The sequence below is a fragment of the Pelophylax lessonae genome (assembly GCF_965119305.1).
Source record: "Pelophylax lessonae genome assembly, chromosome: 7".
NCBI classification, from domain to species: Eukaryota; Metazoa; Chordata; class Amphibia; order Anura; family Ranidae; genus Pelophylax; species Pelophylax lessonae.
The window spans coordinates 26,708,651-26,731,808 of NC_138774.1; the positions used below are offsets into that span (position 1 = coordinate 26,708,651).

A 23,158-nucleotide genomic window follows, 5' to 3' on the forward strand; every position below is an offset into this window, starting at 1 on the left:
TAGGTGTCCCTCGTTTCCATCTCAAAAAGTTGGGAGGTATGCATGGTAGCCAATCAGCTTCAAACGTAAGCTTGTTCAATTAGGCTTTACATAGTTACATAGTTACATAGTAGGTGAGGTTGAATAAAGACAATAGTCCATCCAGTTCAACCTGTGTAGGTGTGTGTGACTGTAATCATCTAACATAGCCCTTTATCTCCTGATCCTTGAGATGTAAGTCTAAGAGTCTTTTGAAAGTCACCATACTACCCGCAGAAACCACCTCTTGTGGTAGACAATTCCACAATCTTGTAGCCCTAACAGTAAAGAACCCCCCACGTTGCCTGAGGTTAAAACGCTTCTCCTCTAATCGCATTGTATGTCCTCGAGTCCTCATGCAATTCCTTCGAATGAACAGCTTTTTTTCTAAGCTGAGATCCCCATTAAGATATTTATAAATTGCTATCATGTCCCCTCTCAGACGTCTCTTCTCCAGGGAAAATAAATCGAGCGATTGCAGCCGCTCTTCATAGGTAAGGTCCTCCAATCCCCTAATTAGTTTAGTTGCCCTTCTCTGGACTCTCTCCAGCTCCAACACATCCCTCCTGAGGACTGGCGACCAGAACTGGACAGAATACTCCAGATGCGGTCGGACCAGAGTTTTATAAAGTGGAAGGATTATAGTCTTATCTCTGGAATACATCCCTTTCTTTATGCATGCTAATATTCTGTTGGCTTTGGAAGCTGCCGCTTGGCATTGCATGCTGTTGCCTAATCTATCATCAACCAAGACTCCCAGATCTTTCTCCATTTTTGAGTCCCCCAAGGGTTCCCCTCCTAACATGTATTGTGTTTTTATGTTTTTGGTCCCCAAGTGCAAAACCTTACACTTCTCCACATTAAACCTCATTTGCCATGTCGTTGCCCACTCCGTAATTTTGTCCAGGTCATTCTGTAGGATATCTGCTTCATGCTGTGCAGTTATTGCCCTGGCCAATTTTGTGTCATCTGCAAAAATTGATAACGAACTACTGATCCCGTCCTCAATGCTGTTTATGAATAAATTGAACAAGGTTGGTCCCAGGACTGAGCCCTGGGGCACCCCGCTTACTACCTCAGCCCAGTCTGAGTATGCGCTGTTTATTACCACCCTTTGTACACGGCCTTTTAGCCAATTCCGTATCCAAGAGCAAACCCTGCTGTCGATACCTGCAGACCTTATTTTATAAATTAAGCGCTTGTGGGAAACTGTATCAAACGCCTTAGCGAAATCCAAGTACACCACATCCACTGGTCTCCCCCTATCTAGCTCACAGCTCACTTCCTCGTAGAATGCTAAGAGATTGGTTTGACAAGAACGCCCATTTGTAGACCCGTGTTGGTTACTACTGATGATGTTGTTGTCTTTAGCATACTCTACGATATAGTCCCTTATCATCCCCTCCAGAAGTTTACATACTATTGATGTCAAACTGACAGGCCTATAATTTCCCGGGATATGTCTCTGGCCCTTTTTGAATATCGGAATCACGTTAGCCTTCCTCCAATCCCCTGGTACATCTCCTGTCCTAATACTGTCAGCAAAGATTAGGAACAGTGGTCTAGATATAACCATACTGAGTTCCTTGAGCACTCTCGGATGTACGCCATCCGGGCCTGGTGATTTGTTTGTGTTAAGTTTATCCAGTCTTTCCCTGATTTCCCCCTCTGTTAGCCATAGTGGCAAGTCCTGTGTATTACTACTAACCATACAGTCATGGTCAGTGTACCCCTCCTTTTCCTGCGTAAAGACTGACGAGAAAAAAGCATTCAGCACGGTTGCTTTTTCAGTGTCCTCTGTAACCATCCTCCCATCATCGTTAATTATGTGTGCAATATGCTCTGCCCTAGTTTTTTTGCTGTTGATATATTTAAAGAATTTCTTTGGGTTTTTTTTACTATCCTCCGCTATTTGTCTCTCAAAGTTGATTTTAGCCATCTTGATTTCGTGTTTACACTTCTTATTTTCCTCCTTGTATTGCTGGAAGGCCGATACTGTGCCCTCTGATTTATATTTCTTGAAGGCCAATTTTTTTCCCCTAATAAGTTTTTTAACGCTACGGTTTAGCCAGCCAGGTTTGGCTTTGTCTCTTCTAAATTTATTCCCCATAGGAATGCACTGCAAGATGCCTTTGCTTAATATGTTCCTAAAGCATTCCCATTTTTCCTCAGTGGTCAGGGATCCCAGGGTTTGGTCCCAGTTTACCCTTTCCATCATTGAGTACAATTTTGGAAAGTCTGCCCTTCTGAAGTTTAGGGTTCTTATGTTCCCCACTTGCCTTTTTATATTGTTATTTATACTAAATGTGATCATCCTGTGATCGCTAGAGCCCAGATTGTCCTGGACTCCTACCTCCGAGATTATGTCTGGGTCATTAGTGATCAATAGATCCAGGATTGCATTCTCTCTAGTAGGGGAATCCACCAACTGTGACATGTAGTTATCCTGTAAGGTTTCCGTGAATAGACGGGCCTTATGCGAGTGTGCAGTCCCCTCTTCCCAGTCAATGTCGGGATAATTGAAGTCCCCCAATATGATGACTGATCCCAGTTTTGCCGCTTTACCTATTAGTGCTAAAAATTCCAGCTCTACCTCCTCCCCTTGGTTAGGTGGCCTATAGCAAACCCCCACAACTACTTTTCCCTTATCTTCTTCCCTATCGAGTTCAACCCACACAGATTCTAAATCCATGCTCATCCCATCCGTAATGTCACTCCTTTCTAGCACCTTTATATTGTTCTTGACATAGAGACATACCCCTCCCCCTCTTTTTCCTACCCTGTCCTTCCGGTACACAGAATACCCTTGGATATTTGCCAGCCAGTCATGTGAGGGGTCGAACCAAGTTTCTGTTATTCCCACAAGGTCTATGTCCTCCTCATGTACTAACATTTCCAACTCATCCATCTTATTAGCTAGGCTCCTGGCATTAGCATATACCCCTCTTAGTTTTACGGAAGTTAAACGTGATTGGCGGTTATGTTTATTTTTGTTTGGTCTGCTGTTTTCCCCGCACAGACCCGCCAATTGATGTTGTTGACCTAATGTCGCTGCTGACCCTACAACTGCCTTCAGTCCTCTGCTCCCTCCTGACTGATTCTACTTCTGAGCCCTCCCCCCCGTCTCCTAGTTTAAAAGCCCCTCCAACTCGGTGGCCATCTTTCTCCCCAAAAGAGCTGTACCGTCCCCATTAAGATGCAGCCCATCCTTACTAAAGAGCCGGTAGCCGACTGAGAAGTCAGCCCAGTTCTCCAGGAACCCAAACCCCTCCTTCCTACACCAATTCCTCAGCCACTTGTTAACTTCCCTAAGCTCCTTCTGCCTCTCCTGTGTGGCTCGAGGTACAGGCAGTATTTCAGAGAAAACCACCTTGGAGGTCCTTTTCCTCAATCTATTACCTAAGTCGCTGAAATCGTTCTTAAGGATCCTCCACCTACCTTTAACTTTGTCATTAGTGCCCACGTGCACCATGACCGCTGGGTCATCCCCAGCCCCGCCCAACAATCTGTCTGCCAGATCTGCGATGTGCCGAACTCGGGCGCCCGGTAAACAACAAACTGTTCGGTTCACGAGATCTTTTTTACAGATTGCCCTCTCTGTCCTCTTGATAATTGAGTCCCCAACTACCACAACCTTTCTAACCTTTCCTGAGTTACGGCCCCCCTTCTTCCTGGAGCCGTCCCTCCCCTGGCAGCTGGGGGAGGGTGCATGCTCCAGCTCTGCCACCCCTGAGTTGATATCCCCCTCAACCTGCAACTCGGCAAACATGTTAGGGTGTACCAACTCAGGACTGGCCTCCCTGACTCTCCTCCCCCTAACATTCCTAACAGTCACCCAGCTGCGTACCTCTGCTGCTTGCGTCTCCTCTATTCCTTTCTCCTCTATGCTGACCCCTGCCAGCGCCTGATGGGTAAAGTCCAAGCTCCTTTCCAGGTTGTAGATGCCACGCAGTCTTGTCACTGTGCTCTCTAGATCCACGATGTGGGCTTCCAGAGCAACAAGTCGCTCACATCTTGCACAGCAGTATTCGTCCTCGATTGTTTCATCAAGGAACGCATACATGCCGCAAGAAGTGCACTGAGTGGCATCCCCAATCCTGTCGGACATTATTACCCACTACTCTATGGGGATAATGTTAACGGCCTGCTCTTCCTTACCTACACTACCTCTAACTTCCCTGGTACAAAACCTGGGGTACCAGGGAAGTTAGAGGTAGTGTAGGTAAGGAACTGGAAGCTGATTGGTTTATATGCAGATCTGCACCACATTTTGCATTCTCCAGTTTGAGTAAATCAACCTCTTTTTGCCTACACTTACTTATACACTGTATCTATGGAGGGAGCCGTGGTTGTAAAACAGCCTGGACTACAACAAGCATCAAAATGACACCAAAGCAAATGGTGCAAGAGTCACATAGTTGGTAATGTTGAATAAAATACCTTCTTATCTTGATTGCTCATGCATATACTGCTGGCCGGTAATTCCTCCTATCCAGTAATTAGCTTCCCTACACAGATACCTCACAAAGGAAAGCCTTATTTTGGGTCCATTCAGTCCCGGTTCACACTGGTGCGATGCGGGGAAACCCTGTAAATCGGTGCCGGTTCACGTGCCGAACCCGAATTGCACAATGGTTTACACTGAGATCTGCAAATCGCTGGGGGTGTCAATGTAAAGTTAATGACACCCCCAGATTGGTTCGCAGATCGCAGTGCGAACTGTGAAATGGTGCAGGTATTGGATTGCATAGGTGTGAACATCCATGATATCTAATTCCAGAGCAAACCAAAAAAGGGTCCTGCACCATTTTGGTGCAAATGCAATGCGATTTCAGCCATTGCATGTGATCTGCACAGCAATGCGGTACGAATCACATGCAATGTCTGGCATCGCACTAGTGTGAACTAGCACTCAAGGTTCTCCCTTTTAACTGAAGCCCTGATGAAAAGGGGGGTGTCCTTTTACCCCGAATACATGTTGGCTGTCTTTTTTTTTTATAAAGATTGCCTAGGCTATAAGAAGATTGCCAAGACCCTGAAACTGAGCTGCAGCACAGTGGCCAAGACCATACAGAGGTTTAACTGGACAGGTTCCACTCAGAACAGGCCTCGCCATGGTCGACCAAAGAAGTTGAGTGCACGTGCTCAGCGTCATATCCAGAGGTTGTCTTTGGGAAATAGACATATGAGTGCTGCCAGCATTGCTGCAGAGGTTGAAGGGGTGGGGGGTCAGCCTGTCAGTGCTCAGACCACACGCCGCACACTGCATCAAATTGGTCTGCATGGCTGTCATCCCAGAAGGAATCCTCTTCTAAAGATGATGCATAAGAAAGCCCACAAACATTTTGCTGAAGACAAGCAGACTAAGGACATGGATTACTGGAACCATGTCCTGTGGTCTGATGGGACCAAGATAAACTTATTAGGTTCAGATGGTGTCATGCGTGTGTGGCGGCAACCAGGTGAGGAGTACAAAGACAAGTGTGCCTTGCCTACAGTCAAGCATGGCGGTGGGATTGTCATGGTCTGGGGCTGCATGAGTGCTGCCGGCACTGGGGAGCTACAGTTCATTGATGGAACCATGAATGCCAACATGTACTGTGACATACTGAAGCAGAGCATGATCCCCTCCCTTCGGAGACTTGTCTGCAGGGCAGTATTCCAACACAACGACCCCAAACACACCTCCAAGGGTCCTGCACCATTTTGGTGCGAATGCAATGCGATTTCAGCCATACATTTTGTATGCAAAAATGATAAAAACAGGTTTAGTACTGCCAATGACACACCTCCATCCCTAAATGTCACTTTTTTCTTTGCATACATTTTGTATGGCTGAAATCGCATCGCACAGACATCGCATGTGATCTGCACAGCAATGCGTTGTGAATCACATGCGATGTCTGGCATCGCACTAGTGTGAACTGGCATTCAAAGTTCTCACTTTTAACTGAAGCCCTGCTGAAAGGGGGGGTTCCTTTTACCCCCAAAACACGTTGGCTGTCTTTTTTTTTTTTTATAATAAAGTTTTTCTTAAAATTTTACCAATTGCGTACAACCAATACAAGAAAGTGCAAATAGTAAAGTAAAGAACAAAGTAAGACAGGTCAGCCATGGATGTGTAACAGAAAATGGAAATACATTCAATATTGAGGTGACGTGCTGGTGACAAGTTCATCAAATGCAGTATGCAACCAGGGGAAGCCTAAGCAGTAGGGATAAACAAAGGGCACCCAACAAAGGAGAGCACTGATGCTCCACCCGACCCCGCACCATCCTCAACATGGGTGTGCCAGGACAGAGGAGGGCCCACGGGACATCCCATGAGAAGAGCGCCCACAAGTGTATCCACACCTGCCCAAGACGTATGAATTGTAAACACAGCACTAACTTCTTCAAATTACCTTACACACCATGGGTGATAAGAAAAGAGAAAAAAAGAAAAAAAAGTGGAAGGAAGGGGAAACAATTCTAATTGGGGGAAATATAAAAAACAGAATAGATCACTTGGATCCAGTTTACGAGTAGCAGGTGCACCTGTGGGGAGGACATGTAGCAGCTCGAGGGTCACTTTGGTGCTGTACAGTGATGGTATTTTAACCACTTTCCAACCAGCCACAGCGGCTGCCTACAGCCTACGGTGGCAGGTTCCCGCGAACCACCTTACCTGTGCGGCGGTATGCGGGAGCCATCCTGGGGGTGCGTGCGCGCCGCCATCGGTGCACATCTGCCCCCATTCACCACAGGGAAAGCTGATGCACGGGGCCGGCGACCGTGATTGCCGCCGGGCACCCGCGATCGCTCCCTGTAAAGACAGAATGGCGGTCTGCTGATGTAAACACAGCAGACCATTGTTCTCTCAGAAATCAACACAGAGCTCCTGTGTTCCTCCTATTTAGAATCACAGGACTCTGTGTTGATTCCAAAAGCCCCATCCTCCTCACAGTTAGAAAACAGCCCCTATTATTGTTTACTTAGGGCCAGTTGTTCTCACGCACCTCATTTAAAGTCCCAATCTTTTTTTCCTTAATTTCCATCTCAGGGATGGGGACGCAGTACTTTACCTGGCTTGTGTCACATTTAAAGTCCCAAACTGCCTTTTACTTTACAGAAAACACCCCCTAGGCTCACATTGAACCCTTTGATCACATCTGGTATTAACCCCTTCCCTGCCAGTGTCATTATTACAGTAACAATGCATATATTTAGCACTGATTACTGTAGTAATGTCATTGGTCCCCCCAAAAGTGTCAAAAATGATAGTTAGGGGTCCGATCTGTCCGCCGCAATGTCGCAGTCCCGTTAAAAATCGCTGATCCCCACCATTACTAGTAAAAAAATAAAATAAATAAAAATGATATAAATCTTTCCCCTAGTTTATAGACACGATAACTTTTGCGCAAACCAATCAATATACCCTTATTGTGATTTTGTTTACCAAAAATATGTAGCAGACTTCAAATTGGCTAAAATGGATGAAAAAATTAGATTTTTAATTTTTTTTTATTATTGGGAATGTTATATAGCAGAAAGTAAAAAATATTGTTTTTTTTTTTTTTTTCAAAATTCTCGCTCTTTTTTTGGTTATAGCGCAAAAAAACAAAAATCGCACAGGTGATGAAATACCACCAAAAGAAAGCTCTATTTGTTGGGAAAAAAGGACATCAGGGTACAGCGTCGCACGACCGCCCAATTGTCAGTTAAAGTAACGCAGTGCCGAATCACAAAAAATGGCCTGGTCATTAAGGGGGAAAACCTTCTGGTCTAGAAGTGGTTAATCTGTGGAAATCTCAGGTCATCCAACCTGACCATATCTTTAAACATATCTTGCTGGTCTTTGACAGTGTGAACCCACCGTTCAGCTTCCATGATTGCATCAACACCCCTTTTCCAGTCTAGCAGAGTAGGATTGTTGGATTGTTTCTAAAATCTGGGAATTAATGATTTGGCTGCATTCAATAGATGAGGTGTTACACTTTTTTTTTATAAAGTTTTAAAGGGGAGGGAACCCCATGGAAAAGAAAATGTAAAGGGGAAAACTCTATAGGTCTGAGAGTCGTCTGTTTGATCCATGGGGTGATAGCCTCCCGAAATGGTTTAATCTTGGGACAAGACCACCACAGATGGAGGAACGTGCCTAGACTATCACAGCCCCACAGCATCTACCATTGGATACATCTATGCTAGTCGGACAGGGTTCCGGTACCACCTGGGGAGGAATTTGTATGACATTTCTTGTATACGAAGCTTATGGAGGTGGAGTGAGTCAATCTAATCAGTCTCTAAATCTGTGGCGGGGTAAAGTCTTGACCTATTTCCCTCTCCCATTCCCTAACAAAGTAGGGAACTGAGGAAGACTGGCGCTAAGGACGAGTCTATACATTTGTGACAACAGATGCCTAGATTCTGGAAGGTCGACGAATAAAGATTCAAAGGTGGTAAACGTATTAAGGGGTCCCACTCGAGGTTGTTATTTATTAAATAAGTCCCATTGGCTGTCTTTTAGTACAATACCAAAAAATAATTTGGACTCTTTTATCTTTTGCTCTGGTGCTCCTTTAACCACTTATAGATATATTGCGCCAGGCTAGCCCTCCTGCGCGAACCGGCGTAGCCCTAGGTCGGTCGCGCGCCTGCAGCTAGGGGGCGAGCGCGCCCCATCGGCGGCGTGCTCCCGTCCCCACTCGGCAGCAGGGACTCCGATGCATGGGGCCGGCAGGTCCGATTGCCGCCAGGCACCCACGATCGCTCCCCACTAAGAGAGAAGGACGGGCAGCTGTTGTAAACACAGCTGACCGTTCTTCTCTCTGGAATGATCACAGAGCGCCTGTGATCCTTCTATATAGGATCACAGGTCTCTGTGATCATTTTAACAGCCCAACCCCCATACAGTTAGAAACACTCCCCTAGGCACACATTTAACCCCTTGATCACCCACTGTGTTAACCCCTTCCCTGCCAGTGTCATTATTACAGTGACAGTGCATATTTTTAGCACTGATTACTGTAGAAATGTCACTGGTCCCCCAAAAGTGTCAAAAATGTCAATTAGGGGTCCGATCTGTCCGCCGCAATGTCGCAGTCCCGCTAAAAATCGCAGATCACTGCCATTACTAATAAAAAAAAAACAATAAAAATGACATAAATCTTTCCCGTATACGCTTTCCCATCAAAATACGATTATTGCGATTTTTTTTATTACCAAAAATATGTAGCAGAATACAAATTGGTCTAAAATGTTAAAAAAAATTAGATTTTTAAATTTTTTTTGGGAATGTTATATATCAGAATGTAAAAAATATCGTTTTTTTTTCACAATTGTCGCTCTTTTTTTCAAAAATTAAAAATCGCACAGGTGATCAATTACCACCAAAAGAAGGCTCTATTTGTGGGGAAAAAAAGGACATAAATTTAATTTGGGTACAACGTCGCACGACCGCGCAATTGTCCGTTAAAATAACGCAGTGCCGAATCGCAAAATATAGCCTGGTCAGGAATGGGGTAAAATCTTCCAGTCTTAAAGCGGTTAAAAATACGCTCATTGAGAATTTTTTTGTCAAAGACATGTAGCTAAATACATTTTGGCCTAAATATATGACAAAAATTGAATATATTGGATATTTTTAACTGTCAAAGTAGAAAATGTCAATTTTTTCGCAAAATTTTCGCTCTTTTTTTATTAATATCGCAAAAAATGAAAAGCGCAGAGGTGATCAAATACCACTAAAAGAAAGCTCTGTTTGTTGGAAAAAAAGGACGTAAATTTCCATTGGGTACGGCGTTGCATGACCGCGCAATTGTCAGTTAAATTCGCGCAGTGCCAAGTTGCAAAAAGTGGCCTGGACGTAAAGCAGGAAAATCCTCCGGTGGTAAAGTGGTTAATTGGCTCTAGTACAATGTTTCTCGACTCCAGCTCATGTTTTCAGAATTTCCCCCAGATGAAATGGCTGTGGTAATTACTAAGGCAGTGAAAGTGATCAAATCACCTCTGCAAAATAATGGGAAGCCTGAAAACATGACCTGTTGGGAGGACTAGTGTTGAGAAACATTGCTCTAGTATGTGTATGTATGAATGTGTGTTAGGGGCCTTAGATTGTAAGGGACAGGGACTGAAGTGAATGTATGATATATATGTGTAAAAATTGACGGTGCCATATAATAACCTGTAATAAATAATATTTTCTGTACTTTCTAAAAGTGGAAATAAAAAGGAAAGGATTGCAGCTACCTTTCGACAAGCTAACTCATATATCCCTTTTTCACTTTTCAGAATTACTTCTCGCTTCTTACCATTGCTCTGAGCATCCTGGACTTTCCTGGACTTACAGCAGAGCTTATATTCCACACACACGAGGAGCAAGAAGAGGGAACTTTTATTGGAAATGTACGAGAGAGTATTATATCCCCTATGGCAATGCGATTTAAACTCTTGGCACATACAAACTATTTTGACTTGGACGCCCAGACCGGAGATTTATACACAACATCCAACAAACTCGACAGAGAATCGTTATGCCCTTTGGAAACCCTGGACCAATGTTCCATAACGCTGGATATATTTACTTCATCCCAAGAATATGCAGAGTTTTCCAAAGTGAAACTCTTTATCCTGGATATCAATGATAATGCCCCTTATTTTTTAGAACAGACCTACACTATCTCCATTCCAGAGGACACAACCATAGGGACCAAATTTCATGTTGACCACTTGGCCAAAGACCCAGATATCCAAGAAAATGGAGCACTCTTATATCTTTTGGTGAGCCCAGGTGACATTTTTTCTTTGGATTATCGATCTGAGCTGATATCCTTGGTTCTAATGAAATCTCTTGATAGAGAATCACAAAGTGAGCATCGAATGACTTTAATTGCTGTCGATAGAGGAAAACCACCATTATCTGGAACTACTACTTTTGTCGTAAAGGTAACCGATGTGAATGATAACTGCCCCTTTTTCCTTGCAAACAACATATCTGTACATCTTCCCAGGGATGCAACTATTGGCACCACTGTGGCACAGCTTACAGCCATTGACAAAGACATAGGTGAAAATAGCGTCATTCAGTACCATTATAGCTACAGAGTTTCTGAGTCCATCCGGAATCTTTTCCATCTAGATAGTGCAAGTGGTACAATAACCTTGTCTGAGTCTTTACCTGATCAGATAAGCCAATATAAGCTTACTGTATTAGCCTTTGGGTATGGTTGTGCACCAGCAATGGCAACAGTCATGGTACAACTGGAAATTAAAAAACAAGAGCCTAAAATGGAATTCCGCTTTATAGGTTCTCAGCATGAAGATGGTGTCTATATTAAGGAAGACATCCTGCCAGGTTCAATTATTGCCATCTTAGAGGTCACAGATCCCGACGACAGCATCAAGAGACCTCTGTCCATTACCGGACCTTCACCTTTCCTTTTAAAACCTTCTGATTCTTCTCCTAACACCTACCTGCTATTGACCTCCACTCTGGTGGATTTTGAGTCAGAGAATCGTTTTGACATCCACATTGTTGGTCATTCAACTTTCGATGAATCTGTTACATACCGTGAAAATCTCACGGTGCTTATTGAGGATGTAAATGACAACCCTCCCAAATTTTCACAAAATCGTCTAGAAATATCTGTTGCGGAAAATAATCCACCAGGAGTAACATTACTGAGGGTCTCCGCTTCCGATGGTGACAGTGGACCAAATGGAGAACTGAGTTATTATTTGGAAGATGAGGAATCCAATGTGTTTTCAATAAACGGCTCAAATGGAGTCCTAAAAGCTTTGGTGCCTTTCGACAGAGAAAAAGAGCCTTCATATTCTGTTCCGATCATAGTTAAAGACCATGGTTTACCATCAAGGAATGATTCTTGCCTAATTGTTGTCAACATACTGGATCAAAATGACAACCCTCCAGTTTTTTCTTCCAAGGAGTTTACATTTTATATCCCCGAAAATCTTCCCCGAGGAGGAAATGTTGGCATTATAAATGTAACTGATGTGGATAGTGGACTTAATGGCGACTTTTCTGTCTCTTTACTGAATAAAACCTCGCTTTTTTCATTCAATCATGATACCATCCTCAGATCTCAAGGTTCTTTTGACTATGAAAGGGAAAGGATGTATGAGCTTTGGGTGGAAGCCAAAGACAAAGGGAGTCCATCTTTGTCCTCCAGGGCCAAAGTTCTCATCTTTTTACTGGATGTAAATGATAATGCTCCTTTAATAGTTCTCCCAGAGTCAAACTTCTCCTATGTGTTGGTACCTCCAGATACATCAAAAGGATCTCCAGTTACCAAAGTTCATGCTGTGGATTATGACACTGGCATGAATGGCGCCATAACCTACAGTGAGTTTGGTGAAATGAGCCCTAGTACCGATCTCTTTAAAGTTGACATGCATTCAGGTAACATTACATTAAAAGAAAGTATCAGCGATCATCAGTGTGGCCTTTATCAACTCCTGGTGAAGGCCAGTGACCAAGGCTTTCCTGAAGCGCTTTCAACTATTGTGCGGGTCAACATTCTTCTCAACCAAAGCATAAGTAACCGGACCTACCTTGAATCCTTGATCATGAGTAAGACAGTCATTACCCAAGAGAGCCAAGTCATCTTGCTGAGTCCATGTCCACAGAACCCCCAAACTAGGGCCATGTTCTCCTGGTCTCTGACAGCCCCGATTGCCCTTGCCATTGTTTCAGTCTCTGTCATATGCTGTATGATGGGAACCTTTCTGTTTCTTTATTCAAGGAGGAAAAACTCTAGAAAGAAGCAAAGCCCAGATGTACAAGTTCCATTACAAATAAATGCCGATTACTGTGCCAAAGACTGGGACGAGGTCAAGTACTGCAAATCCTCTGAAACCCCTTTGACACATCAGTAAACCCAGTCAATACGTTGGGGCATACCACTGAAAATTTGATTTGTTGTAAAATCATACATTTTTTGCTCTATCTCAGGGCTTATTAATAATTCTGTATATAAATTATTACTATTATTTAAAAGAGAAGTAAGAGTTTTTAAGAATCATACACACCTAGGTGGATGCTGCATCTGTCCCTCGCTGGGTCTAAGACTGAGGACGAAGCGATCAAAGACCGTTGATCGCTTGGTTCTCAGAGCTCCGTGAGCAAAGATCTGGTGACTGTCAGGTGCCTGTAGCGGACGCCCCGATGGAAAGAGGGGTTTCGCCGCCAGAGATGTTCTCTTCCCCCCTAGTGCTTTAGAGTGAAGCAGGAACTGCTCTTACCAGAGCTAGGGATTTAGCGATCCAAGCCGAAGTGAGATAGAGCTAGTATAGCCTTCTCCCACAAACATGAGATGACACTCTATGTTGTGAGTCTAAGCAAGAACTGTTTATTAAATTCCAAGACATACAGTTTTACACACAGTTAGGGAAACTCCCCTTAGCCTTGCCAAAGGGGGGGAAGGGGACATGGACCAGCCAATGGGAACGGAAAATTTGTACATTGAAACAGGCAGTCTTAATACACACCCCCTGCGGAGAGATGTCTCCAGTCCAGACCATTGTCTGTGTCATGAATCCACACAATTAGACAAAGAAACAGGAGGGGGGAGGGGGGGGATGGGGGAGAAGGGCTATAGCATTACATTAACTCAATGCCATGAGGCATGCCATCTTCAGCTGTTCAGAAGATGAATAAAGGGAACAAAAAATGAAATAAAAGGCAATGTCCCAAACTCATAGGAAAATGACACGAAGGGGTTTACAATCCAGGGACAGGGTGATCCGTCACAGTGCCGGTCCAGGGTTGTGGGCAGATCCCGACCAAATTGTTGCTATCTTTCCATAGATTCAGGATTCAGCAGGCTGTCTTCTATAATTGGGTCACAGGAGTTCAGAACGGACCTCACTGCTGTGATCCACAGGAGAAGTACAGCCAACTGAGCTTTAGCTGTAGTTTTCCTCTAAATATCTGTCTTTTCTTATTCATTTTCTTTCACAGCCAGGTTAATTTATACATCAGTTTGAAGCTCAAAACCATTATACATGTTACCAAAAAAAGCAGAGGCACAAATGCTGCAATATTATTACAGTGGCATAACAGCATGTTTTAGACTTTTCTGGATCTTTTGTCTCTTTTCTGATAAAAGGACTGAAATGCTGCAAAACATATGGTTATATGTGGTTATTTTAACCACTTTACCACCGGAGGATTTTGCTGTCTTACGTCCAGGCCACTTTTTGTGATTTGGTACTGTGCGAATTTAACTGACAATTGCGCGGTCGTGCGACACAGTACCCAAGTGAAATTTACGTCCTTTTTCCACAAACAGAGCTTTCTTTTGGTGGTATTTGATCACCTGTGCAATTTTTCTTTTTGCGCTATACACAAAAAAAGAGCGAAAATTTTGAAAAAATAACAATATTTTTCACATTTTTTATATGAAATTCCCACCAAAAAAATGTAAAAAATCAAAATTTTTTATCATTTTTGGCCAATTTGTTTTATGCTACATATTTTTGGTAAAAAAATTGCAATAAGCGTATTTTGATTGGTTTGCGCAAAAGTTATTGCGTTTACTAACTAAGGGAAAGATTTCTGTCATTTTTGGTGTTTTTTTTTCTTAACGATTAATGGCGGCGATCTGCGATTTTGTTTGCGGGACTGCAACATTGAGGCGGACAGATCGGACCCTTGACTGACATTTTTCACACTTTTTGGGGTACCATTGACATTACTACAGTAATCAGTGCTATATATATGCACTGTTACTGTAAAAATGACACTGGCAGGGAAGGGGTTAACTTTATTGGAGAGGGAGGGGTTAAGTGTGTCCCTAGGGGCGTGCTTCTAACTGTGATTGGATGTGGCTGTGTGTGTAACAGCACAGATCAACGGTCCTACATAGCAGGACCGAGTGATCAGTGCTTTTACACAGGGAAGAATGACAGGCGGCTTTGTTTACATTAGCCGCCTGCCTTTCTCCCTCTCCACCCGACGATCGCGAGTGACCGGCGGACATCAGGTCCGCGGGTCACACGCGCCAGCTTCCCAGTGAACGAGCGGGGGCGGGAGCGCGCCTCCGGCGGCGCGCGCTCGCCCCCTATTGGCTCCCAGGCTAGTGACGTATATATACGTCACTTTGCCTGGGAGGGGCTGACCGCCGCCGTATATAGTCGGGCGGTGGTCGGCAAGTGGTTAAAACCATCATACATGTTACCAAAAAAAGCAGAGGCACAAACGCTGCAATAGTATTACAGTGGCATAACAGCATGTTTTAGACTATTCTGGATCTTTTGTCTCTTTTTTGATAAAAGGACTGAAATGCTGCAAAACATATGGTTATATGTGGTTATTTTAATTGTAAAAAAGAAAAAAAAAAAAACATAATCCTATTTATTCTGCTCAGTTCAGGCTTTAGGCTCCATTCACACTTGTGCGACTTTTCATGCAACTTCGGACCCAGTGCAGGTGCGATTTCCAGTGCATGCAGCATGCCATTAGAATGAATAGCACGGCATGCATCCAGAGCATTTTTATGCACAGGCGGTTGTGGCAGCGGAAACAGGTGCAGACCCACAGTGGGAACCACCCACACAGATAGAATAAAAGGAAGGACAATACTAGGACTGAAAACTAAGGCTCCATTCACTCCTAAATGTAGCGATTTACTAGAGTTTTTCAAGCATTTTTTAAAAGCGTTTTGCAGCTTTTTACAAGCATGTTTAAGGCGTTTTAGAAGTGTATTACAAGCGTTTTACAGCTACAGGCCTTTTTGTTTAGCCAATATAAAGCACTAGGGGGTGGAGTGAGAGAGGATATTAGGGGTGGAGAGCTGCTATTTGAGAATAAAACTCTCAAGTCAGACTTTTCTATTTAAGTCTATGGGGCCATAAATACTTGTAATCTTCCAAAAAGAAGCTCATGTACTTTTCTGAGGGACAGGTGTTTTGCTTCAGGCAACAGAAGTGAACAGGGGCCATTGAAATTAATGGGATTTGGCTTGGTGAGCATTTTAGAGCTACAAGCAGAAAATCGTTCAGGTGTGAACGGGGCCTTAAAGAATCACATCATACAGTTAACATTGTAAACATTTTTAACCAGTTGCCGACCGTCGCAAGTACATATACTGCGGCGGTCAGCCCCGTGCAGGCAAAGTGATGTATGGGTACGTCACTCGCCTGCGAGCCAATTGGAGGGCGAGCGCGCGCCGCCGGAGGCGCGCTCCCGCCCCCGCCTGCTCACTGTCATCCCCGCGCATGTTACTGGCGGACCCGATGTCCGCCGGCCACTCACGATCGTCCACTGTGAAGGGAGAAAGGCAGGCGGCTAATGTAAACAAAGCCGCCTGTCATTCTCCCCTGTGTAAGTGCAGAGATCATACGGTCCTGCTATGCAGGATCGTATATCTCTGTAGTTACACAAACAGCCACACCCCTTTACAGTTAGAAGCACGCCCCTAGGGACACACTTAACCCCTCCTTCTCCAATAAAGTTAACCCCTTCCCTGCCAGTGTAATTTTTACAGTAACAGTGCATATGTATAGCACTGATTACTGTAGTAATGTCACTGGTCTACCCAAAAGTGTCAAAAATGTCAGTCAAGGGTCCGATCTGTCCGCCGCAATGTCGCAGTCCCGCAAAAAAAAATTGCAGATCGCCGCCATTACTTGTTAAAAAAAAAAACAAAAAAAATGAAAAAATCTTACCCTTAGTTAGTAAACGCAATAACTTTTGCGCAAACCAATCAAAATACGCTTATTGCGATTTTTTTTAACCAAACATATGTAGCAGAAAACAAATTGGCCTAAAATGTTAAAAAATTTCGATTTTTAAATTTTTTGGGGGGAATTTCATATAAAAAAATTTGAAAAATATTATTTTTGCAAAATTGTCACTCTTTTTTTTGTTTATAGCGCATGATCAAAAAATCGCACAGGTGATCAAATACCACCAAAAGAAAACTCTGTTTGTGGGAAAAAAAGGACGTCAATTTCATTTGGGTACAGCGTTGCACGACCGCGCAATAGTCCGTTAAAGTCACGCAGTGCCGAATCGCAAAATAGGGCCTGATCAGGAAGGGGGTAAAATCTTCCGGGGCTTAAGTGGTTAAAACATTAGTTAAATACCAATAACATTACAAGACTTCAAAAAACCTGTTTCTTCCACCTAAACTGTGAATGGGGCCATATGTGTTTAAACATTGTAGGGCAAGGCTGCCCATCAAGACTGAGATCCTACTAAAGATAATATGTACCTGCACACAATGGGGCCAATCTTAAGGTCATACATTGAGTCCACCTTTCAGGCCACCTACAATAATCATCAGCTTCAATAAAATGCTTACATCCAGATGTGTCCCTCATCGATGGTTCTCATGTCTTTGGGTTTGCTTGATGGGGCCTGATCATTAGGAGCAATGAATACGGGAAGGGCTGCAAGTCTCAAGAAGTCAGATTCTTTGCCATATTTTACAGATGAAACCTGTTTACGATAGGCATCTGTTCTGCTTTGACTCAGAAGTATTGGCATGCATGTTGACTGAAATCTTCTCTTTCATGGAATCAAACAAGCAAAATGTGATAAGATTGGACAATTGCGTTTTTTACCACCACCCTAAAAATGACTAGACTCCTTCAAATTAAGGGCAAGATTTGCTAAAGATGTACTAAAGCTCTGAAAAGGACCAAGAGGGTGAAACAGTTGTCAGCTGTTGTTCCTCTATTGCCAGACTGGTGTTTATAGAGTTTCTTTGTATTTTTGTATGATGTGTTTATAAGAAAGCTGAAATAAAATAGTGATTATTTAGGACTTCTGATGTCGTTCCAACAAACCAATGAATCAAGGGCATTTCTGGGATGTCAGTATGTCATCATTCCAAATAATCCCCAAGCAGGGCCGGTGCTTCCACTAGGCAAACTAGGCAGCCGCCTAGGGTGCATTGCCACCTAGGGGCGCAGCCAGGAGTCATGAATCATGAATTTTCAATCATGAATGATTATTGTGAGCTGAGGCGAGGGGCGGAGGAAGAAGGGACAGCGGAAGATGCCAAGTGTCTTGGACAGTGGTGGAACTACTAGGCCCTGGCTTTCCACCACTGTTGGAGGGGCCCCAAAAGGCAAGAAGGGAGCCCCCCAGAGAGCATCCTGCATGATGATCCTCTTCAGGTGGAGCTGAGCGGCAGGAAGTGACTCTCTGCACTGAGCTGGTGGGCAACCATTTATTTCCCTGGGTCGGTGTTAAGCAGGGAGCGGAGGAGAGCTGAACCTGAGCCAGAGCTTGGCACTGGAGGGCGGAACCTTTACTGGGGCAGAAGCGACGAGGCACCAGAATGGTCTGAGGAGGCTGGTGATGAAGGACGTGTGGAGCTCTCTAACTGCTACTTTTCCCTCCACCAGGAGCCACCGCGTTTAACAGGGGTTCGGGGTCACCAGGTGTGCCATGAGGAATAGGGGTCCCTGGGTGTGCCATGGGGGATTGGGGTCCCCAGGTGTGACACGGAGGAACATCAGGGTCCCCAGGTGTGCCATGGAGGAATATTAGGGTCCCCAAATGTGACATGGAAAAACATCAGGATCTGACATAGAGGTACATCAGGGTCAGTGGGTATGACAGCATGACATGGAGTAATATTGGGGTCCCAGGGTGTGACATGGAAAAACATCAAAGTCCCTTGGTGTGACATTGAGGGACATTAAGGTCCCCGGGTGTGAAATGGAGGAATATGGGGGTGACTGGGTATGACAGCATAACATGGGGGAACCTTTAGATCAGGGTCACATAGAGGAGTTTTTAACCCCTTCCCTTTTTTTTGGGGGGGGGGGGGGGGCGCAAGTAGCTGGTCTTGCCTAGGGCATAAAATTGTCTAGCACCGGCCCTGTCCCCAAGATGCACACTACCGTTCAAAAGCTTGGGGTCACCCAGACAATTTTATGTTTTCCATGAAAACTCACACTTTATTTCATCAAATGAGTTGCAAAATGAATAGAAAATATAGTCAAGACATTGACGAGGTTAGAAATACAGGCATACCCCATTTTCAGTACACTCACTTTACATACACTCGCGAGTACAGACACAGCCTGGTCAGCTTGGCATGGCACTACTCCCGGTTTTTAACTTTGGTGTCTATGGGAAATCTTGGTCAGTTTGACATGGCACTGCTCCCAAACCATAAGTGACAGGGATACCAAAAGTAGGGAGCACCGAGAGGGGACCCGGGACTACAACATATCCTATTTGTGGCAAGCCAGCTTGCCAAGGTAATCTACCATATCATAGTCCTGGATCCCCTTAACATGCTCCCCAAGCTTGGTGTCCTTGTCAGCAGTGCCATGTCAAGCAGACCAAGTTTTCCTATGGAGCTAGTGTATTTACATGCATTGAGAAATGAAAAAATGTATTGCTTCACTTTAAGTACATTTTCGTTTTACATACATGCTTTGGTCCTATTGTGTACTTAAAGGTGGGGTATGCCTGTAATGATTTGTATTTGAAATAATAATGTTGTCCTTCAAACTTTGCTTTCATCAAAGAATTCTCCATTTGCAGCGATTACAGCCTTGCAGACCTTTGGCATTCTAGCTGTCAATTTGTTGAAGTAATCAAAGAAATTTCACCCCAAGCTTCCTGAAGCCCCTCCCACAAGTTGGATTGGCTTGATGGGCACTTCTTACGTACCATACGGTCAAGCTGCTCCCACAACAGCTCAATAGGGGTGAGATCTGGTGACTGCGCTGGTCACTCCATTACAGACAGAATACCAGCTGACTGCTTCTTCCCTAAATGGTTCTTGCATAGTTTGGAGGGGTGCTTTGGGTCATTGTCCTGTTGTAGGAGGAAATTGGCTCCAATCAAGCGCTGTCCACAGGGTATGGCATGGCGTTGCAAAATGGAGTGATAGCCTTCCTTATGCAACATCCCATTTACCTCGTACAAATCTCCCACTTTACCAGCACCAAAGCAGCCCCAGACCATCACATTACCTCCACCATACTGATACTGACAGATGACGTCAGTCACTCCTGCTCTGGCACTCCAGCATCTGTTCACTTGTTCTGCGTCTCATAAATGTTCTTCTGTGTGATCCAAACACCTCAAACTTAGATTCGTTTGTCCATAACATTTTTTCCAATCTTCCTCTGTCCAATGTCTGTGTTCTTTTGCCCATCTTAACCACTTGCCGTCTGCTCACTAGAGCTCTACTGCGGCAAAGTGGCTGTTGTAGGTCTGACAACGTAGACCTACGTCGGCAGACACTCCCCCTTCTCGGCGGCGCGCGCGCGCCGCCGGAGGCTCGCTTCCGCTCTATTCAGTCACAGCGGGAGTCGGGCCAGGGCAGGAGCAGCGGCGATCGCCGCTGCTCTTCCCCGATCGTCGGGGAATCGAGTCTGGAGATCCACCCACTTGTGTAAACAAAGCGGGCGGATCTCCTAAGTGACAGACAGGGTCAGATTGCAGGGTTCGGCATTGCTGAACCTGCGATCTGTCCTTGTGTCACTCAGTCACCTCCCCCCACACACGTCAGTAAGCACCAGGCATACATTAACCCCTCCCTCTCCAATAAAATTAACCCCTTCCCTGCCAGTGTCATTTTTACAGTAACAGTGCATATGTATAGCACTGATTACTGTAGTAATGTCACTGGTAACCCCAAAAGTGTCAAAAATGTCAGTTAAGGGTCCGATCTGTCCGCCGCAATGTTGCAGTACCGCAAAAAAAATCGCAGATCGCCGCCATTACTCGTTGAAAAAAAAAAACCACCAAAAACGACAAAAATCTTTCCCTTAGTTAGTAAACGCAATAACTTTTGCACAAACCAATCAAAATACGCTTATTGCGATTTTTTTTACCAAAAATATGTAGCAGAAACAAATTGTCCTAAAATGATAAAAAATTTTGATTTTTACATTTTTTTGGGGGGAATTTCATATAAAAAAAATTTGAAAAATATTGTTATTTTTTCAAAATTGTCGCTCTTTTTTTGTTTATAGCGTAAAAAGTAAAAATCGCACAGGTGATCAAATACCACCAAAAGAAAGCTCTGTTTGTGGGAAAAAAAAGGACGTACATTTCGTTTGGGTACGGCATTGCATGACCGCGCAATTGTCAGTTAAAGTTGCACAGTGCCGAATCGCAAAAAGTGGCCTGGACGTAAGACAGCAAAATCCTCCGGTGGTAAAGTGGTTAATCTTTCCCTTTTATTGGCTCAGATATGGCTTTTTCTTTGCCACTCTGCCTAGAAGGCCAGCATCCCGGAGTCGCCGCTTCACTGTGGACGTTGAGACTGGCGTTTTGCGGGTACCATTTAATGAAGCTGCAGACTGCAGTTGAGGACCTGTGAGGTGTCTTTTTCTCAAACTAGAGACTCTAATGTACTTGTCCTCTTGCATAGTTGTGCTCCGGGGCCTCCCACTTTCTATTCTGGTTAGAGCCCATTTGTGCTGTTCTCTGAAGAGAGTAGTGCACACAGTTGTAGGAAATCTTCAGTGTCTTGGCAATTTCTCGCATGGAATAGCCTTCATTTCTCAGAACAAGAATAGACTGTCGAGTTTCAGAAGAAAGTTCTCTTTTTCTAGCCATTTTGAGAGTATAATCGAACCCACAAATGCTGATGCTCCAGATACTCAACTAGCTCAAAGGAAGGCCAGTTTTATAGCTTCTCTAACAGTTTTCAACTGTGCTAACATAATTGCACAAGGGTTTTGCAATCATCAATTAGCCTTTTAACCTGATTAGCTAACACAATGTACCATTAGAACACGGGGTGATGGTCGCTGGAACTGGGCCTCTGTACACCTATGTAGATATTCCATTAAAAATCAGGCATTTCCAGCTAGAATATTCATTTACCACATTAGCAATGTCTATACTGTATTTCTTATTTATTTAATGTTATCTTCATTGAAAAAAACTGTGCTTTTCTTTCAAAAATAAGGACATTTCTAAGTGACCCCAAACTTTCTAACTGTAGTATATATATAAAAAATATATAAAAAATATAACTTTAAGTACACTGTTCACTATCAATGTAAAAATAGCATATATATGTATATATATATATATATATATATATATATATATATATATATAAATATATGGGAATTAAAAAAATATATATGCATCTATGTGTTATTACATGTGTTATTACATATGGGGGGGGGGGTGATTTAATAAAACTGGAGAGTGCAAAATCTGGTGCAGCTCTGCATAGAAACCAAACAGGTTCCAGGTTTTATTGTTAAAGCTCACAGAAAAAAACACTCCCCTCTGGGTGATCTCTGTACATTGCAAGGATTATAACAACCTTTGTTGTAAATTCCTAACTTTTGTTATTCTGAAGAAATCATTGTTTGTTCCTCTGTGCCTCTGTGCTGAGTGGGTCTAATGGGAGTGGTTTCATAATTATCAATCAGCTGTGCAGCTGCAGAGCATTAATGAGGAAAGCTACTGGGTCTGCATCCCTTTAGACGTGTTCCTTTTGGGAGAATCTCCCCAAAAATGACATTTTTGTTGCAGGGGATGCCAGAAATCTGACTTGTATCTTAGTGCAGACTTCTGGGAAATTGGCGAGCCAATCACACAAGCAGGAAATTATGTTTCTGGGGTGTGGTCAGTATACTTCTGTGTACAGAATAACTCTAGGTAGCCATATTGCATTGCATTTTCAGAAAATTACAGTGGCTGCAGATTAAAAAAGGAAAGGTCATTTTTAATAACATTCAATTACAACATGACTTGTGTCGCAATTGTGTACGCTGTATTGTTTTTTCTTTATTTGCTATTTTTTTCCCCACGAAAGTAGGGTTTCCCTTTAATTAAACAAGCTGAAGATAGAAGCTAATTGGCTACCATGCAGAGCTGCTCCAGATTTTTCATTCTCCAGTTTTAGTAAATCAACCCCATTATGAACATTTCCCCCAATCAACTGTCTGGTGGTGCTAAATATTCTGTGATATTTTTCCAACAGGTTATCTTCCGCAGACCACACAAACCTTCCTTACAGTTAGATGGTGGCCAAAGGTTGTTACGCGTTTCACAAATAAGTTCTGCTTCTTCAGACAAAAGTGGAAACCATAATAAATAATTTTTAATTTATCCACTTGAAGACCAGACCTTTTCTGTAACTTTATGTTTACATCAGTATTTTTTGCTAGAAAATTACTTCCCACAAACAATATATCT

At 43.6% G+C, this 23,158-nt stretch overlaps 1 protein-coding gene across 1 annotated transcript in view; it reads left to right on the forward strand.

Moving 5' to 3' along the window:
• LOC309560643 (protocadherin-20-like) overlaps positions 1-12,961 on the forward strand; it is a 29,481-nt gene extending 16,520 nt beyond the window's left edge. The window contains exon 2 of the mRNA XM_082264264.1: positions 10,288-12,961. Coding sequence (XP_082120390.1) covers positions 10,288-12,891 — 2,604 coding nt within the window. The 3' untranslated portion in view covers positions 12,892-12,961. The remainder of the gene's footprint in view (positions 1-10,287) is intronic.
• The last annotated feature ends 10,197 nt before the right edge of the window (positions 12,962-23,158 follow it).